Below are 18,882 nucleotides of genomic sequence, written 5' to 3' on the forward strand. Positions count from 1 at the left end.
TAAGGAGAACCTAAGCAGTAAGCAGAAGAACATGCAGTTTATTCAGAAGAAAAAAAACTAGATGGTTTTCTAATGGCCCTAAAGCATATACAGTACAGCAATACTTACTCATTTTCAACCTTTAAAGTGCTTTTTCTAAGAAAAGTTAATGGGATGATTGGTGGGTCAAAGTATTTTATTGATAGTAGGCTATTCAATGTTAGTTTTCTTCTTTCTTAAAGGATCCAAGTATAATAAAATGGTCTTTAATTTCAACAAAAAGAAATGAAGTTTTATATAAGAATTCCTAGAAGTGAGGTTTAATATAGGATAAATTCATTGCTTAAAAAACTGAAATTGACATAGAAAAAGGAATGGATGGAAATAGATTAATGGATGTTTGAAAGATATTTTTTTCCCAAAATGATCCTAGAAATGCTGAATTTCCTTATTCATTTTCTATACTTTCCTATTTTTTTCCATTATTTTTATCAATGACCAGGTAATATTTTTATAATGGATACAAATTTGCACAATTTATATTTTCATCACAACATGATATTATGGATATATTCCTTTAAACTGTGATTATAGGAGATCAAACTGAAGCTAAACAAGGCTTGGGTTCAAGTCCTGACTGACACTCCCTAGCTTTGTAACCATGGGCATGTTACCTAACTTTTGAAAACATTGATGATGGTATTGCCTATACCACAGGGTTGTTGAGAGGGTTAAATTGATAAATACTTTTTTGGTTTAGAATTTTTGTGTCTACAGGCAAACCTTGGAGATATTGCAGCTTTAGTTAGTGACCAATGAAATAAAGCGAATATAGTAATAACGAGATTCACTTGAATTTTTCGGTTTCCCAGTGCATATGAAAGTTACAGTTACTATAGTCTAAGTGTGCAATAGCACTGTGTCTAAAAAATTAAAAAATATTTTACTGCTAGAAATGCTAAGCATTATCTGAGCATTTAGCGTCTCCTAACCTTTTTGCTGGTGAAGGGTGTTGATAGCTGTTGACTGATCAGGGTGGTGATTGCTGAAGTGGCAATTTCTTAAAATAAGTCAACAATGAAGTTTGCCACATCAACTGATTCTTCCTTTTACAATTTTTCTGTAGCACGTGGTGCTTTTTGATAGCATCTTACCCACAGAACTTCTTTCAAAATTGGAGTCAATCCTCCCCCACCCTGCCGCTGCTTTATCAAGCAAGTTTATGTCATATTCTAAACCCCTTGTTACCCTTTCAGCAATCTTCACAGCGTCTTTGACAGAAATACTAGTAGATTCTACCTCAAGAAAACACTTAGTAACTAGCAGTTCTTGAAATAGCTGGGACTTGTGCTCTTGGCACCCAATAGTTTATTTTCCTCACACTGGCAGATCCATTCCACATGAACCCATTAAAAAAGAAAAGCAAAAAGGGGAACCACCACCCCTCTACCATTCACTGAAGCACAAACACATGACATCCTGCCAGTCCCAAGCATGCCTCTCTACAAGATGCTGAAGCCGAGACTCAGATGCTTGCAGACCTTTCTCTCCATGGTTTCCAGCCTGTCCTGGGATTGCTACCATCATTCATGACAATAGCATGACAGTGACAATCCCTGAATTGAGAACATTCCCTCATACCGACGTCTAGGTGAATTCTGATGGATATAGAGAATTTCACTAAGAATGTATGTCTAAGCAGGGAGTCAAGTTATATGGCTTTTAAACCTCTCAGCCTTAAGTTATTCATCTTCTGAATACATATTTATCTGGTGCTTTAAGTAATGGATCATTCAATTATAAAAAAGTTTTTAAATGTTAAATTTGCCAAAAAGTGTTAAAATCATGTCTCCATTCTCAAAGTAATAAAACTAGAAACTTTTAAAATAAAAAGTAGACTAATAATTACTTCAATAAAGTTTTGTCCAGTAATCATAAGCTACTGATGAATAGAAGAAATTTAGTCCATAGGTATATTTTGATTGACTACAGAATACGGAAACTTTTTCTTTAAAATGATCTGACTTGGTGAAGTAGTCCATGTGTATTATGCCTCAAGTTCTCACCATGGAATATCACTGCATTTCACTCATCATATTGCCCCACAGTCTCTAAAGGCAACTGAGCTTATGAACCCCAGCTTATACTATTTGCCTTAAGAAGATTCTAGGAAACAATGATATTGGTGAATATGTTTTTAAAAAAAACACAACCTTTGGATTTTTAAATATAGGTGATACAATAAAATACAGATGTGATTAAATTTCTTCAGTCACTTTAAGCATCTATCTCAACTCGTCATTTTAAATTTTATCACATACTAGAGGCCCGGTGCACGAGATTTGTGCACTTGAGGGGGGTCCCTCAGCCCAGCCTGCACCCTCTTGCAGTCTGGGAGCCCTCGGGGGATGTCCGACTGACAGCTTAGGCTGTCCCTTGGACATACTAAGCACTGCTGCAGAGGCAGGAGAGGCTCCTGCCACCACCGCTGCACTCGCCAGCCATGAGCCTGGCTTCTGGCTGAGCAGTGTTCCCCCTGTGGGAGCGCATTGACCATGAGGGGGCAGCTCCTGTGTTGAGTGTCTGCCCCCTGGTAGTCAGTGCATATCATAGCGTCCAGTTGTTCCATTGTTCAGTCGATTTGCATATTACCCTTTTATTATATAGGAGGATTTGATAAGAGTTGGTATAGATCTCCTTGAAACTGAAGCCTATATCCTCAAAATAATAGTTCTTTCTTCAGGCTGCTGTTATCTATTAGAATTTTTGCATGTGTCCTTTCATTATGCAAACAAAAAAAAATCAGGCAGAATATTTCAGCAAGTGAAAAGGACATTATTACTATGTTCCACATTGAAAATTAAAATATTCAAAGTACATATAATCATGTCAGACTTAATTAGTATCTGATCAGTGGCTTAACGCCTATCCTTTTGAAGAATATATAGTTTTTTAAACAAACAACTTCAGTTGTCTCAAATAATGTGACCAAATTGAGATCCTCAGAAACTGAAAAACAAACCCAGAGTCAACAAGAATAAAAAATTAACCAACAGCAGAGATTCTACTTGAAGTGAAGGGGCTATTCAACACCAACAGTATGAACACATTTTGAGAGGGAACTGACTTTGGTAAGTACATGTCAAATTGTCTTTGACTTAAATCAAGCAGAACACAACCAAACAATATATTCATCAGAATATGCACCAGAGACACACAGCTTTGATAATTAAGACAAAGCAAGAATGTTACTGTGTTCCATCTCCGAATAGTCAAATTCCCTAAATTGGACATCATTTATGCATTCATTTATTTATCCATCCAACAATCAAATACTTATTTTTTACTGTCAGACACCCTTTACATGTTGGATTTATGATCCTAAACAAGAGAGGAAAAGCCCATTTCCTGATGAAGCTTCCATTTTTATGGAGTAGAGAACAATTTCAAAATAAACTTTCAGCAAAAGATTGTCTCTGATAACCATAAATGCTACAAAGACAATGAAGTAGGAGATGTGATAGAGTGACTGGAAGTGGGTAACTTCTGACCGTATGGTCAGAGAAGGCCTTTCTGAAGAATGCATATGGCACAGGCTTCTCAAACGTTGATGTACCTGTGAATCAGCTGGGGATCTTGTGAAAATGCAGATTCTAATTCAGAGATCTCATGTAGAGCCCAAGATTCTGCATTTCTAATGAGCTCCCAGGTGATGCCAATACACTAGGTCCTCTCTTGGACTCCACTTTGAATTCTAAGAACTTTAAATAAGAAATGAAAATGATAAAACAAATTGGGGTAGGAGTATTCATTTTCAACAGCAATCATCTGTAGGAGTTTGGGGAAGGAACTGAGACAAGACCAGCCTTCTTTCCACCTCATTTCCAATTTCCTCTCATTTGTTGTCATAGGAGGCTCCTTGGCATGGTGAAAAGTATGAGCTCTTGGACCAGACAGTGCTGGGTTTCAATCCTGTCTCTACCTCTCCACAGCACTGAGGCTTTGGGCATTTCACCTACTCTCATAAATCTCACTCTTCTACATTGTAGGACATTGGGTTATCCATCTGGATTATAGAAAATAATCAATAAATACTAGACACTCTGATCTAACCTCACTTTTAAGCCCTTTCTCTTTGGCTATTCCTACTTTAAGGGTATAAAAATTCCCTTACAACTTAGCTGAACTTCAGTGATAACACTGATATGAGGAGCAATCTTGGGTCAAGTCAGTTCAGGGTTTCCCAGTTCTATGATACAACACTGCTCCAGTTATACGGTGGCATTTTAATGATTTTCAAACACTATTTTAAAGTTCTAAAAATTAGACCAAAACCCTTGACTTCATAGCCTTTATTGCATCTAGAGATGGCCATGACCATGTGACACAGTCAAGGTCAACAACACATTGATGGAAATCCCTGGCAGGAGGGGGACGCAGAGGAAGGACATTCCTTCCTCCATTCAAAGGCAAAGTCTCATAAGGAAGAGCCCTTGCCCTTTGTCCTTCACTCTTCCTGTCTACACAACAGAAATAAGTTCTAAAGGTGCAGCAGGCATCTTCCAACCACGAGGTGACAAGTATGAGGATGGCAAATAGCATATTAAGAAGAGCAGAGCAGAAAGGCCAAGAATGTGAGTGCCTGTGAGTATTGCTGTTGCTGTTCTAGCCATGGGCTGCTTAGCTCCAGACTCTTCAAAATATGAGAAAAATAAGCCCTGATTATTTAAGCTTATGTTAGGTGCTCAGATACTTATAGGTAAATGCAATTCATATGTCATTATTTAGTACAACTGTTATTATTTCTTCTGGAGCTATTTAGTAGTAGGAAAAGGCATATTTAATAAAAAACCACCCTTTTGTCAGTGTACTTAATAGTAATCTGCAGCTGCCTGCCAAAAGTCAGATTTCAAAAAAGACACCCATTGCATTTTAATCCTGATTTGTATGACCACTGAAGATAATGTGAAAAGCTTCATACAGCAACCCCTAAATTGTCAAGACAAATGTACTAGTAAAGTGCCCACTTTTTAGAAATTGGAATTGGAATTCCCCAGTTCTGGCATAACCGATGATGTTGCCACATAATGAATAACCCAGTGTCAACCCTCATTTCAAACCAAATCTGGGACACCCTGCAAGAAATAAACAAAATAATTGCACTGGGTCCTGTGTCTGGAAAAACATGGCACATTATTATACTAAAATGGCTTAAATAAAAAATGAAATTAACATGATGAATGAACTGCTATTACAAACGATTGGAAAATTGAGATGTGAAACTGAGCACATACCTTGTTAGCCTTTTCTATAAAATATGTTTTTTTCTCATTTCAAACAAAAACTCAACAATGTAGATATTAATGATTTGAAGTATTTTTAAAAATGGAAGTATACAACTTATATCTCTTAAAAGAAGGCCATCATATGAGCCTTAGCAGGGAATTGATTTAATTAACACAAACCTTATTTTTACAACTTAGCTGAACTTCAGTGATAACACTGATATGAGGAGCAATCTTGGGTCAAGTCAGTTCAGGGTTTCCCAGTTCTATGATACAACACTGCTCCAGTTATACGGTGGCATTTTAATGATTTTCAAACACTATTTTAAAGTTCTAAAAATATCATGCATGAGGCTGCCTTTCCTGCTAGACATGCCATCGATTTGTGAATTTTAAGGTAGTTTCCTCTATTAAGTGCAGGTAAGAAAAAAGAAATATATACCTCACTATTCTTTTATGGTAATTTCATAATCATGCTGGCTTGCAGTAGTTGCTTGACCTCTATAAAAATACTACATACTTTTGTGGGATATTTATAATAAGGTAGCAACAGAAAAAATATGTTCTGGCAAACCCAGAAAAAATATGTTCATGGCAGCCCTTCAACACTCTGACCCATATCTTGCCCTATGCACCTCTTCCATTTGGCTGTCCCTGACTTGTATCATCCTATATAATAAAAAGCTAATATGCAAATCGACCGAAGGGCAGAACTACCAGTTGCTATGACGCGCAATGACCACCAGGGGGCAGGTGCTCAATGCAGGAGCTGCCCCCTGGTGGTCAGTGTGCTCCCACAGGGGGAGCGCTGCTCAGCCAGAAGCCCTGAGCCAGGTTCACGGCTGGCGAGCGCAGCGGCAGTGACCAGAGCCTCTCCGCCTCCTTGGCAGCGCTAAAGAATGTCTGACTGACGGCTTAGGCCCACAGGGAGCAGGCCTAAGCCATCAGTCGGACATCCCCCGAGGGCTCCCGGACTGCGAGAGGGTGCAGGCCGGGCTGAGTGCACAATTTTCATGCACCGGGCCTCTAGTTTGTAATAATATAAGTAAAGTGTTTCCTTGAGTTCTGTGAGCTGTTCCAGCAAATTATTCATGTGGAAATCCACAACTTTGAGCCAAGTTGGACAAAAGTTTGTGTGTTTCCTGGGCACCCAATACTGTGATTAGCATCTGAAGTGTGGGAAGGAGCCCTTAAAACTGAGGAATCTGACACTAACTCTGGGTACTTAGCGTCAGAACTAAATTAAATTATAGGACATTCAGTAGGTGTCCAGAGAGTTGCAGAATGGGTATGGAAAAACCCCACACATTTGGTGTCAGAAGTGTGAATAAAAACAATACATACTGACCTTTTGTATTCTCAAATACCAAAAACATTGTAAAAAAAAAATATACACAGGGATGTCCACACTTTTCTCTCACTGGATGGCCATTACACTTGCTCTCATATCCAAGTAACTTTAATTATAAGACAGCTCTTCCCTTGAGTATGTAAAACATGCCACAGTGTTTAGTCATGCAAATACACAGGAAAAAGTCATGTGTTTGCAAACATTTCAAATAATAGAAAGAGGGGAGGGGCAATCCATAACTGTTCTCCATTTGTGTTGTCATTTCAAGAGACAATATATTTAAAACACTCACACACATTTTTCAAAAAAACTGGAGTAAAAGAGCCCATTCTTAACAAGACATAGCTATTGTTATGTCATGTCAAATAGCTATTTCTAACAAATAACTTACAACATAGGAAAGCCCTACGTGGCAACTGTTTTTCTCTGGTCACCAAATTATCTAATTCTACTCCTGATTAAACAAAATAATAGCAGCATTTTTTTCAGTATTACGCTTTGTCAGTTGACATAAAAAGCAGGTTGCTTCTTAGTAAGCTATAGACAGGAAATATAAGGTAAGCAACATAAAGTCTTAGAACCCTTCAAGGATCATTGAGAAGCTTGTTTTCAAATAAAACAAATTATTATATGGTCATATACTACAAAACACAGATACACATTTCTTTGCAACATTCCATCCTAACAACCACTAAATTTGAGTTCTTAATTTTGTACATAAAATGAAATTTACACATCCAAGTATTGAGCTGCTGCAATTTAGATGAAACGGAGAGATGTTTTTAATCACATCATTTTAACTTTACTTGTCACTATCAATTCATTTTCCCTCTAATAAAACAAATTGGTATAAATCTTTTTATTTTGATAAATTATTTTCCTATCCTCATCCTATTTGTGTAGGGATATGAACTTTTGGTTCTTGTTAATTGAGTTTTTAATACAAAGAAGAGAATGTAAATTCCTGTGAGTCTATGCTTTTGGAATAGGTACCAAATACTGATCGCTTAGGTTATGAATATTCATGAGTTGCTGTTATTTAAAAAGACTTTTTTTTCTGTCAGAGTTTTTGAATAAACAATTTCAAAATGTTACCCCATCTGTCAATGTTTTCTGAAAACAGTACAAACCTTCTTTTTTATCTTCTGGAGTAATCTTCACTTTTGTATCTGTTATATCTTTGAAGGACGCCAGAAAAAGTACCACATCTCCTTTCTCATTCTTTATGGGCACAATATCCAATAGGCACCAAAATGGAGACCCTGCAACAGTAATAAAAAATACAGATCAACCACTGCCTTGAATGGTTTTTCTACGAAAATCTCAAAAATTAGTGCTACAGTTAATAAAGTTCTTACTGTTTTCTTCTGTCCCACAACTTCCCCCCTCAACATATTAAAACTGTCAGTTTTCAGATTCCATAAATGTCTAGCCCATGTGCATTCTCTGAAAATAAGGCAGTATTTTAAACAAAAACACTTGTCTGTGCTGAGACATTTCTGCTTATGTCATTCAAATTGTATTTCTTCTTTGAACTTGTTGTTGATGGTGAAGAATTCCACTTCATGAAGCATTGCCCCTTCCCACCCCCATCACACTCTAGTCCATAAATGAAGACCTTTGTTTGGTATGAGTTTGCTAGAGGTTTATTTAGTCAATTTAAAAAAATCAATGATTGTTCACCAGAAACATTAAAATAAAAAAGATGGAAAATACCAAGTTTGGGGTTGAATGTGTAGTCACTTAAACTGTCCTATTTTGCTGGCTGGTAGAAAATTAGTACATACTTTAAAACTCTTTGGCAGTATTAAGATATATTCTCACAACAACATTATACAGCAATGTGTATGAACATTGTATAATAACTGACAATGGAGAAATATCAGTAAGAAAATGTTGAACAAAAGTAGCCAGACACAAATGAGTGGAATGCAATATGAATGCATTCACATATACTAGTAATACAAAGACAGGCAAAAGTAATTGATGGTGTTAGAAGTCAGGTGAGTGGTTAGCATTGGCATATCATGATTAGAAGGGGACACATCTCAGGGAATTCTGGGATGCCGATCAACTTTTTTTTTATGATCTTCATGTTTACATAGGAGTGTTCAGTTTTTGAAAACTCATCCACTTTACACTTTTGCTATGTGTATTTTTCATTATGTGTGTTTTATTTCAAGAACACATTTTAAAAAGCAATAATGTTCAATTCTATTTTTTGAGCGAAAGAACCATGAGAAATGTCTTAAATAGACTCAAGTGCAAGCCTAAGGCTTATGCTTTGAAATGTTTTTATGTACAGGGGTTGGTCAAAGTAGGTTTACAGTTGTTTGTATGGAGAAACACATACAGGTAATGATTATTACAATACCTTTATTAAATCAAAAGAATAAACTCTGTGTTTTGACTACTCACAGCTGTAAACATACTTTTTCCCACCCCTGTATTTTAAAATACATATTTTAAAAGTCTATAAAAGTTTGCACTAGATTTCATGCTGAAAAGAATTGCTGGGCAGAAATATTTGAAAATTAGGGAAAAGTTGTTGCTTAAAAAGTAAACTATTAATCTATTCACAGAAATTTTCCTTCAATTTTCTTTTGATAGGGAAACACCTCTCAGTGCTGTAAATTTCCATCTTACGTGAGCATTGATCTCAAAGTTGAGTATAAGAGAGAATAACAGAATTAGAAATAGCCTTGATATTTTACAGTATCAGATCTCACAAGTTCCAACCAACACAGCTGATGTGTGTCTATCCTGCCTTGGAATCTATCATTTTTCTCTATTTGAACACCAGATGAAGCAGTTGGTTGTATTTAGGAGTCATCTGACATAAACACCCTATTTTATTATAGCTGTTGCTGTTGTAGTTTTTTAAAAGTGTGGTTGAATTCACATGCAATAAATGCATATATGATGTGTGTCTACTCTATAAAGCATGAATGGAATATATGCCTGCCCCCTACATCCTTCTAGATGTTTTAAAGCCATGATTTTCTCTTTGTTCATTTGACTCATCTCTGTGGTTTCCTTTCATTCATCTCTCTTAGTATCTATGTTACAGCAACTCCATTTCAACACTTCATCACCAGACTCCATGAGACCTGGGATCCAACCACAGCTCCCACATTAACTAGCCATGAGACCACCATACAGAAGTCAATTCACTTCTCTGGAACCTGGTTCCCTCAATTGCAATATTCTTACATCCTCCAGTCTAGGGTGGATGTAGTGCCCCCAAAATGTGAGACAATAAATTTATTCTATTGTTTATGAAATGAAGAAACCTCATAAATGAGCCATATTTTTTGGCAGAACACTGCTATCCCCATCAACCCAGAAGGGGTCTTACTTCAATTTTTTTATGGCTACTACTTCAAGTTGAAAGCCCTCTTCACGAATTCTGCAGCAATGGTAGGAACAAAAAGGATAGGGCCAAGCTATCAATCAGCATCTAGAGTCAGTAACAGTGGGGGCACGGATAATGGTATGAATTTGATATTTTAGTTCACATTTTAAAGCATCTCTCTGTCAATTACCTTGTAAGAGCATCATCCAAGTCAGAATAGAGGTTATTAATTTTCCTGAAAAGCCATTTTATCTATACACTCCAACAAGCACCATTATTGTCTCCACAGAGCTTTTGCACAGGTGCACCAATGTTTTTGAGAGAGAGGCAAAAGCACAAAATGAGATGAAAGCCAGGAAATAGCTGCCAACACTACAATATTTTCTCACAACCCTAGATGCACATCTGTCATTTCACATCATGTTCTGGGAGAGCTGAAAGATCACTTTGAGGTCTGTCTTTTAAGATACAATGAGATGTGAGCTCTGAGTAAATTCAATAAAACTTCATTAATATGGGTACCTCTAAATTCAAGTTTTATAATGATTTGGCATAAACTAGGCTGATGTCTACCTTCCCATTGCATAAATGACCCCCCAAAAAAGGGTATTAAGGGAAATAGTGTACGGGACATATCGACTTATTTCTCCTTCCCTACCTTCTTCCCTTCTCTCAACTGCTCCTTCACATTTATCCACACGAACTGCCTTACAAATATGGCTTTGGGTACCTTTAAAGTTAGAAAGCAAGGCATATGACGCCTGCTTCCTTCTCCTGAAAGAGGATGAACGCCAAAAGCTTCTAACCAGGTTCAAAGCAAGACCTTTCACACGATTTGTTTACTTATCCTTCCCTGCTCTCCCACATCTCTCCACCAGGCCCTCTGCCCTGGCTCTCTGACAAAATCTTCAACCTTACACGACTGTGATAATTCACAGCTATTCCCCACCGTCTGCCTCTTCCTTCTATACCTAGGAGCACAATGATGGGCATGCAGCACCATTCAGCTAGCAGCAATTCAGGCCTGGTACTGCAAGTCTTAGGGTTAAGGTGGGAGGCAGCCAATCTCCCGCCCTCAAATCCAGAGATGTGAAGGATCCTTAAAGCAGGGTTAGAGGGCAGAAATCTCGTGTCAGTTGTAACTCCTTTTGTATACAGCAGCCAGTAATTACCATGTGGGTTGGTGAGTGCTAAAACCGATGAGGCTCTGACTGGATGTAAGTTAATAACACCTTTACTTTCCATGGTTAAATACAATTCATGAGAAGAAACAGGGTTTATACCCTATATGGTAAAAGGTATTTTCAGAATTGCATAAATAATTACACAGAGCTTAAATCTGGCGGAATGTTCCATTTTGGTACTTTCTCTTCATTGGGAAACAAGGGCACAGGAACATTTGACTTGCTAATATTTACAAGTGGAAAAAAAATTAAATGTGTTCCATATACACCCTGCCCACCCCCCACCACCCAAAAAAGATTATATTTGGCAATAAGTGAAAATTAATGATAAGGTTTCCAGTATAAGTTCATGGTTCAATAACTTAATACAAGGAGGTACAGGTATACAGAAAACTGAGTTGTGAATTGTTCCCTTTTCTTTCATGACTATGCTGTCATATGAGTTGTCACGAGTTGCACTTCTCAATGTAACGCAAAATGGGATATGGATACTTTGCATGTCCTCATGTTTTTTTGTATCAAGTAGGATTTTGATTGGATTTTTAATGATAAATATATGTGACCTTTAGTTTTTGCAATTATGACAATGCTAATGTGATAGCCTAAATGTTATCAGCATCAGTATCATGTGACCTAAATATTTTTAGGAGTTCCTCACATTTCACAGTAAATCTGATAAGTCTTATTCTCAACAACTGTTGTCTCAGTGCTACGTACTTATTGATGTGGTGACATGTTTGACAGTTTTTAAACATTAGTCCAGGGGACATGAATTGGGGTGGGGTGGGACAAGACCACAGGTAGGTGAACAAGGCCACTGTTCATAGTAGCTGAATGCTGGGACACTGCTGTCTGTAGCAGAAAGAGTAGAGCATCATGGGAATGCTACTGAGTCACTGCAGAGCTCTTAGGTGTCCCTCCTCTTCACTCCATTTGCTTTGGCCTTTATCATCTCTCACCCACGCTTCAAGTGTTCTCCCTGTCTCTAGCCTTTCTCCCATGCTACTTCCAATAAGCTGTGGAAAACACCCAATGACTTTTCACTGTTTGCTTAAAGCATCAGCATAACATTCCAAACATTTATTAATATGAAAGGTCTATTTTCAAGACACTAGAAGAAAAACAGGGATGGGATGGGTAGTGCGAGGAATGAACTTAAAGGACGTGTCATATTAAAAAAAAAAAAGCAAGAAGTCCCCTGGAGTACCCAGAGCAGACAAGCCCCTACAGCAACCTCACCAGCTCTTTCTGGTGTTTGTACTATGCTAAGGGAAAAAAGCAATAATTCTTTGGTGTAATAGCAGGTAAAGGCTTCACCTTATCTGCAGAGAACACCTCTTTCAAGGACTACCCATCTGCCGTGCAGATCGCATATGTTTTAGATCTTTGCTCAGTCCCGTGGAATATGACTTGAGTAGACATCTTTCTTCCAAACACCTCAGAATACTAGTGGACCAAAGTGAGGGGCAGTGGGGCCCTGACACCTTGTGTAGTAGTGAAGGGTGGAGTGGGGTTGATGAGAGATGATCTGAACCAGCTGGAGACCTCCCTGAGCTGAGCAGTGGCTACAAACACCTGTCATTTCAATGTTTAATGACTAATGAAGAGTTCATAAAACAATGTATTTTAACTTTGTTTCTGTGTAGAAAAGATGGGCAAAATACACACAACATATTAATGGTGGTGGATTGTGGTATTATCATTTCTACTTTTTTTTTCTTCTCAGAGTCCTTCCTTAGTTTCAGTTTTTCTAGAATAAGCATTAGAAAATACATAGTGGAGTTCTGGCAACTCTAAAGATTTAGAGTAAGAATGTAAGGAGTTCAAGACTGGACAATAAGAGTGATGAGATCAAATTTCTGGGGCAACCAATTTACATATTCTCCATGATTTAAGTTCTGATAGATGATCCACTTCAAAATTTGAGAAAAGAGATAGAAAGATAAAAGAAAGGAAGGGAGGAAAGAAGGGAGGAAATAGGGAAGATCAGATCAAGTGATGCTTAACTGATTCGAAGGTACCAAGCTTTGGAGTATTTTTTTTCCTCTTTCCATTTTGCTCCAAATTGCCTTTGTCCTTAAATAAAATACTTTCTTCTCCCAGAAGTATGAATGGTCACGTCTCATAAATCTCTAATAATTATGTAGAAGAGAAGCTTGAGAACTTGAGATCTAAAGAATATCCCCAAATGGGCTCAGTCAATAGTTCCAACATCCTTGCTCAGCAAATCATTTACTGGATCATTGACCAGTAGAGCTATTACTTGCTTTAAGACAACCAAACTTCTTCTGATGATAAACACAGATAATTCTTACCTACAACTGAAAGGATTTTCAATATGGTTTAAACACAAATTCAAGTGGGATAGGTTTGAAGGAGGAGCCAGGACATCTGGGTATAGTCTAATGAGAAATACAGATAAAGGAGTCCTGACAATATAATGCACACAACAAGGACTTTATCAATCTTTGATTATGTACTAGACACTGTCCCACATGCTTCATATAGATTATATCTAAATTTCTCACTCATCAATCTGACCAATATTTTACCAAACTAAACTAAAAATTGAGTAGTATTGTCTTCAGAGTAACATACCTAATAAGTGTCAAAGACCAGAATTTAACACAAATCTCAGTTTGATATTCTAATTTTGCTTTGATATATATTTTAGGAATGATCCTATTCTGTGAACAATGTTTTAGGAATTGAGTTTCACTTCCATTTAATTTTTATTTTTACCCATGCTAGAGGACATAATGAATAATACATATACTTTTAAAAATGTCACATTATAAAAGAAGAAAATAAAGTAAAACTGATCAACAAATTTTACTCTCAACCCTATAATAAGAGTATAACTTCTATTTGAAATCAGACTCAACTGCTTTGGTTTCAGACTGGAATACATCCTTAATTAAGGTACACACGGCACTCATTCTTAATTTGCTTGAGTAGCCAATGAGACAATGAGATCAGTAAATCCACCATTAGTGCTGTTTTCAATTGAGACAAAGAGAATGTACTTATACAAGCTTCATGATTGAAGTTTCTAAGTACAGTTACCTAGTTGCTCATGGGTATGTACTAGTGTGTTACTGGCTGTTGAGTCGGCTCCAATTCCTGGTGACAACATGAGTGAGTGATGCCTACAATGTCTTGTCCTCAACAGTCCTGCTTGGCTCACAGAGACTCATGACTATGGATTCTTTTATAAAGTCAATCCATCTCAGAGTTGGTTTTTCTCTTTTCCTGCTGCCTTCTAGTTTTACCCCAGAATTACTGTTTTTACAAAGAACCCTGACTTTTCATGATGTTCCTGAAATTGCGCAGCTTCAGTTTTGTCATTTTTGCCTCCAGCAATGTTTCAGGCTTATTTTCCTTCAAGATCCGCTATTAATTTGTGCTGCACTATATTCTGACCTTATTCACAAAGCCTTTGAGTCCTCATTTCAGTATGTTCCTGCTTCTCAATTTCCTAGAAAGCTTCAGAAAAGGTGATCTCCAGCTTTAGGCAGGACACATGGCAACATCCTCTGGACTCATTTTTTCTAAGACGGGAAATAACAAAAGAGAACTGAGTCCCAATCAACTTTTAAAAATCCTCTGGGGGAAAGAAGGCCAGAGATGAGGGACAGTTGTTAGCAGAAAAATGTCTGATCCAACAGGCTTGGCTTTGTGATTGCTACTTGTAAGCCACTTCTTTCTGAGAATAAGCCACTGAAACAGACTTACTCCCTTGATACTTGACTTTAAGATTTCTTCAAACTCGTAGTTGTCTGGTGGAAAAGAACTTGTTTAAATGAGCATTTGAGAATCAAGTTACGTGTTTATAACTGCACAAAGTTTTTGTTGGAGGAATCTATGGATTTTGCAGAGCAATGGGAATGATTTTTGGTGCCAATAAACATAATGCACACACGATCTCATGATGGTTAGGGGGTTTGGGGACTCTGGAAATAGTTTAGGATCCAAAAGAAAATATTTGGAGATTGCATTGCAAGTAATTGAACATAAAGTTGTTCATTCATGTAACAAATATTTACTGAGTGCCTGTTATGGCCAGAAACTGTCTTAAGTGTTTGAATAAATCAGCAAACAAAACAGAATAGATCTCTGTCCTATGCCCTGAGAGAACTTATATTCTACTCTGGAGAGAAAAACAGTGAAATTATAAATAATTATAAAATTTATTTGAAGGTTTTAAATGCTACAGCAAAAAGAAAATGTAGAACAGGGTAAGGGCACATAGACTGTGGAAAAAGGTGGTGTAGAACTGTAGCTTGACATTTTTAAGGAATGATTCACACAAGTGCTACTTAACCTTTGTGTGTTATTGCTGGTCCTCTTAGAAGCAAACCATGAGAAGGTCATAATGTAGGTCTGAGGTCAAACAAAGGAGAGAAGGAAGGAAATTGGATGTTGGTATCTTAGACTGCAGTGTAGTTCTAAAGAAAGTTCACTAAGGCCCTCAGGGAGTCATCTAGTCAAGTCAGCCATCAAAGCAGCCCTGCATCTCCTTGCTTCACTCAGTCATTGGCTGGGAGCAGCCCATGGAAAGTTTGGCCTCTGTGCCAACACAGTGATGTGTTTCAGAGCACAGCAGCTGGGGCTGTCAGCCAACCACTCTCCTGTAATGAGATACAAGAAGCACATTCTCGTGGTTGCCATATTAGTATAGTAGACATCTCATATTTTGAACAGAATAGCATTGTGCCCCTTCTTCTTGTCCCTGCACTTCCATATTCCATTGGGAACCAAACTCTTCTCTGCATGGAGCCTCGATAGAGCTATCAAGCCAGGTGCTCCGACTAGTCCTCACTGGGGGGATGAGCAAATGGTCCATCCTGGACCAAATTACATTCTCTTGGCCTGGTGATTTAATCTTGAGCAGAGGGACCCAAGATCAAAAATGGAGCTAGCAGATTCATTCAACAATAAGGGCCAGAAAAAACTTTCCAGTTATTCCTACTACGTAGACTTTACAGAACACACTACTTCCTATCTTTTTCAAGAGCTGATTGCTCATTACTTTCTCTGATTCCATAAGTAACATGTTTTCAATAAATTATTATTTTTGCCTAAGATAACCAGAATCAATTTATGTTGATTATGAAGAGCCCTAATTACAAAGTGATATAGTATTTAGAAATGGATAGTCAAGATGTAATGGAAAGAACACAGGGCTTGGATGACATTGCCTGTGGTCGAGTCCTGGGTTCTTCATTTCCTTGCTGAGCATCCTCAGATATAAGTTTTATATCTGTCTGCATCACATCTGCATACTGGATATATGGCCACTTCTCGTGGTTAAGAGCTTTGAAGAGATCAATATATGTAAAAGTATTTCATACCTTTTGACTAGTTCTTTATGTAAAGTAAGGGTTTTGCCTGTATGTTTGATTTTTTCACCATCAAAAGCAACCAGGCACAACTATGGCTCAGTATTAATATTTGTTAAAGCCAGGTGATAGTATGGGGAGAGAGTTTTTATTATAAAAATCTGTTTTCTGTGTACGTATGAAACATTTCATGCTTTTTTTTCTAATTAAGGAAACATCACTTTGGAAAATGATGAATTATTTAGCATTTCCTTGAACATCTAGTCTAATTTTAAGTTGTAATACACAAAGTCATCTTAAATTGCTGGAATTAGAAAAGATATTAGAGATTATGAGGTGGAACTCTTTATTGTAAAGATGAAAATCCTAAGTTCAGAGTGGTGAAGTAAACTGTCCACGGTCAAAGTGTTAATTGTTGGAAGAGTTGAAACTAGATCTCAAGTCTTATGACTTTCAGTTTTATGAGGTTTGTGCTACAACACAGTCCATTTCTTCAAACATTAAAAAAAAATCACCAAAGGAAAAATATCACATAAGTGAATAATCTAGTCTGTTATCTTTATAGGAAAAAGTATAGTGTTTGTATATATTATTGATTAAATAAGCAGGAACATGTAACAAATTCAGCATTGATCAAATCCTTTTTAAGCAATTAGGTTCAGAATTAGAATCTGTGTTTAAAAGGTTGGGCAAAGACGCTAAAAAAAAAAAAAGAAAATATTTTCTGTGAGCGATCAGAAATTTTGAGATGAGAGTTTGGAAACAAAGAAATAGGAATGGAAAAGATATGGTTACGGAGCTCCTGACAATTCTCCAGGGTATAAATAGAAGATGGCAGTTTGAGGTGTCAAGTTAGCACTTTCCAAGAACACGCAGACAACAAACATACTGAACATTTCTCCTATTGTGCAAACTCCACTCAGCGAAGACTCATAAGCGCTGTGCCAGATTGCCCTGAGTCACAACTTGGCAGGCATGTGAGACAAAACACTTAGATGCTTCCTCAACTTATAGCTTCTCCCCTCACATGGAGCTGATACCCCACCAGCAACTCCAGAACAAACCCTAGTGCCCTGGGAAGCATTGCTGTACCCACCGTGTTCAGGTGAGGTATTAGCACTGACAAGCCTGCCCCAGACAGACTAATGGTCAGTGAAAAATAAATTTATGCATAGTATTCTTTCTCTAGCCTTTATATGATTATAGGCATTTTCCTCCAAAACAAAAAAAGGACATTTGGAATCTATACATGTAATTAAAATTCAGAATTCTTCTAATCTTGTGGGCTCCAATTTGTTATTAATCTTCAGATGTCAACCAACTTTTTCTGTATAGGGCTAGGTACTAAATATTTTTAGCTTTGCAGTTCATATAGTCTCTGTCTCAACTACTTAATTCTACTGTGATAGTGCTAAAATAGTAATAGATAATACATAAACAAATGAGCATGGTTGTTTTAAAAAAACACACACATCCTTTACAGAAACAGGCATCCAGTCAGATATGGTCCATAGTACTTTGTCCTACGTAGAAGCCTACAGATTACTGTACACTAGGAGTTCATTCTTGATTCTTTGAGAGTCTTGACCAGACTCTATACTACCACAATATTTAATAAGAAGCACTATTTGTAGGTGCAAGAACCAGGTAAAGTCTTTCTTTAGGTAGAACCTAGACCAGTGGTCGGCAAACTGCGGCTGGGCAAACCGAGGCTCGCAAGCCACATGCGGATCTTTGGCCCCTTGAGTGTGGCTCTTCCACAAAATACCGACTTCTGCACATGGGCCATGAAGTTTCAATTGCACTGTACGTGCGCGCCCGCACGTGGTATTTTGTGGAAGAGCCACACTCAAGGGGCCAAAGAGCTGCATGTGGCTCGCGAGCCACGGTTTGCCGACCACGGACCTAAACTATGAATGTCTTTGTGGTGTGCATTCTAAAAGATTATCCAGACAACCCTATTTTTTAAAGTAAAATGTAGTCACTTCTTTTCTCTTTTGATTACAAGAATGGACTTATTTTTCAATAGAAAAATAGGCTTAACTATCAATGACCTAAAAGGGTCACTGAAAAGGCCTGTCTTCCCATTCCAAAACAGAAGCTACTTTGGAGATGATGGCATAGAATAGGAACTTTCTGAGCTGCATTAAAAAGCAAACTACAAGCAAACCAGGAGTCTAGAGGAGTGAAATGGAGATGTGGTCAGAGTCTATAAGCCTCAGGCCAAAGCAACTAGAAGCTGAAATATGTTCCACACTTCTCCTTTGGCAATCTCTTTTATGCATGGAGCAGAACAGGTAGTTTCCTAAATCATTATAGACATTATACACAATGAAACAACCTCAGGCAAAAGGGGATTTTTAAACCTTAAAATACATTCTGAGTT

At 37.5% G+C, this 18,882-nt stretch overlaps 1 protein-coding gene across 1 annotated transcript in view; it reads right to left on the minus strand.

Annotated features, from left to right (window-relative positions):
• Window positions 1-18,882, minus strand: part of KCNH8 (potassium voltage-gated channel subfamily H member 8) — a 275,437-nt gene that overhangs the window by 137,262 nt on the left and 119,293 nt on the right. The window contains 1 exon segment of the mRNA XM_023749297.1: window positions 7,746-7,877. Coding sequence (XP_023605065.1) covers window positions 7,746-7,877 — 132 coding nt within the window.

Source organism: Myotis lucifugus, unplaced genomic scaffold (assembly GCF_000147115.1).
Source record: "Myotis lucifugus unplaced genomic scaffold, Myoluc2.0 scaffold_8, whole genome shotgun sequence".
NCBI classification, from domain to species: Eukaryota; Metazoa; Chordata; class Mammalia; order Chiroptera; family Vespertilionidae; genus Myotis; species Myotis lucifugus.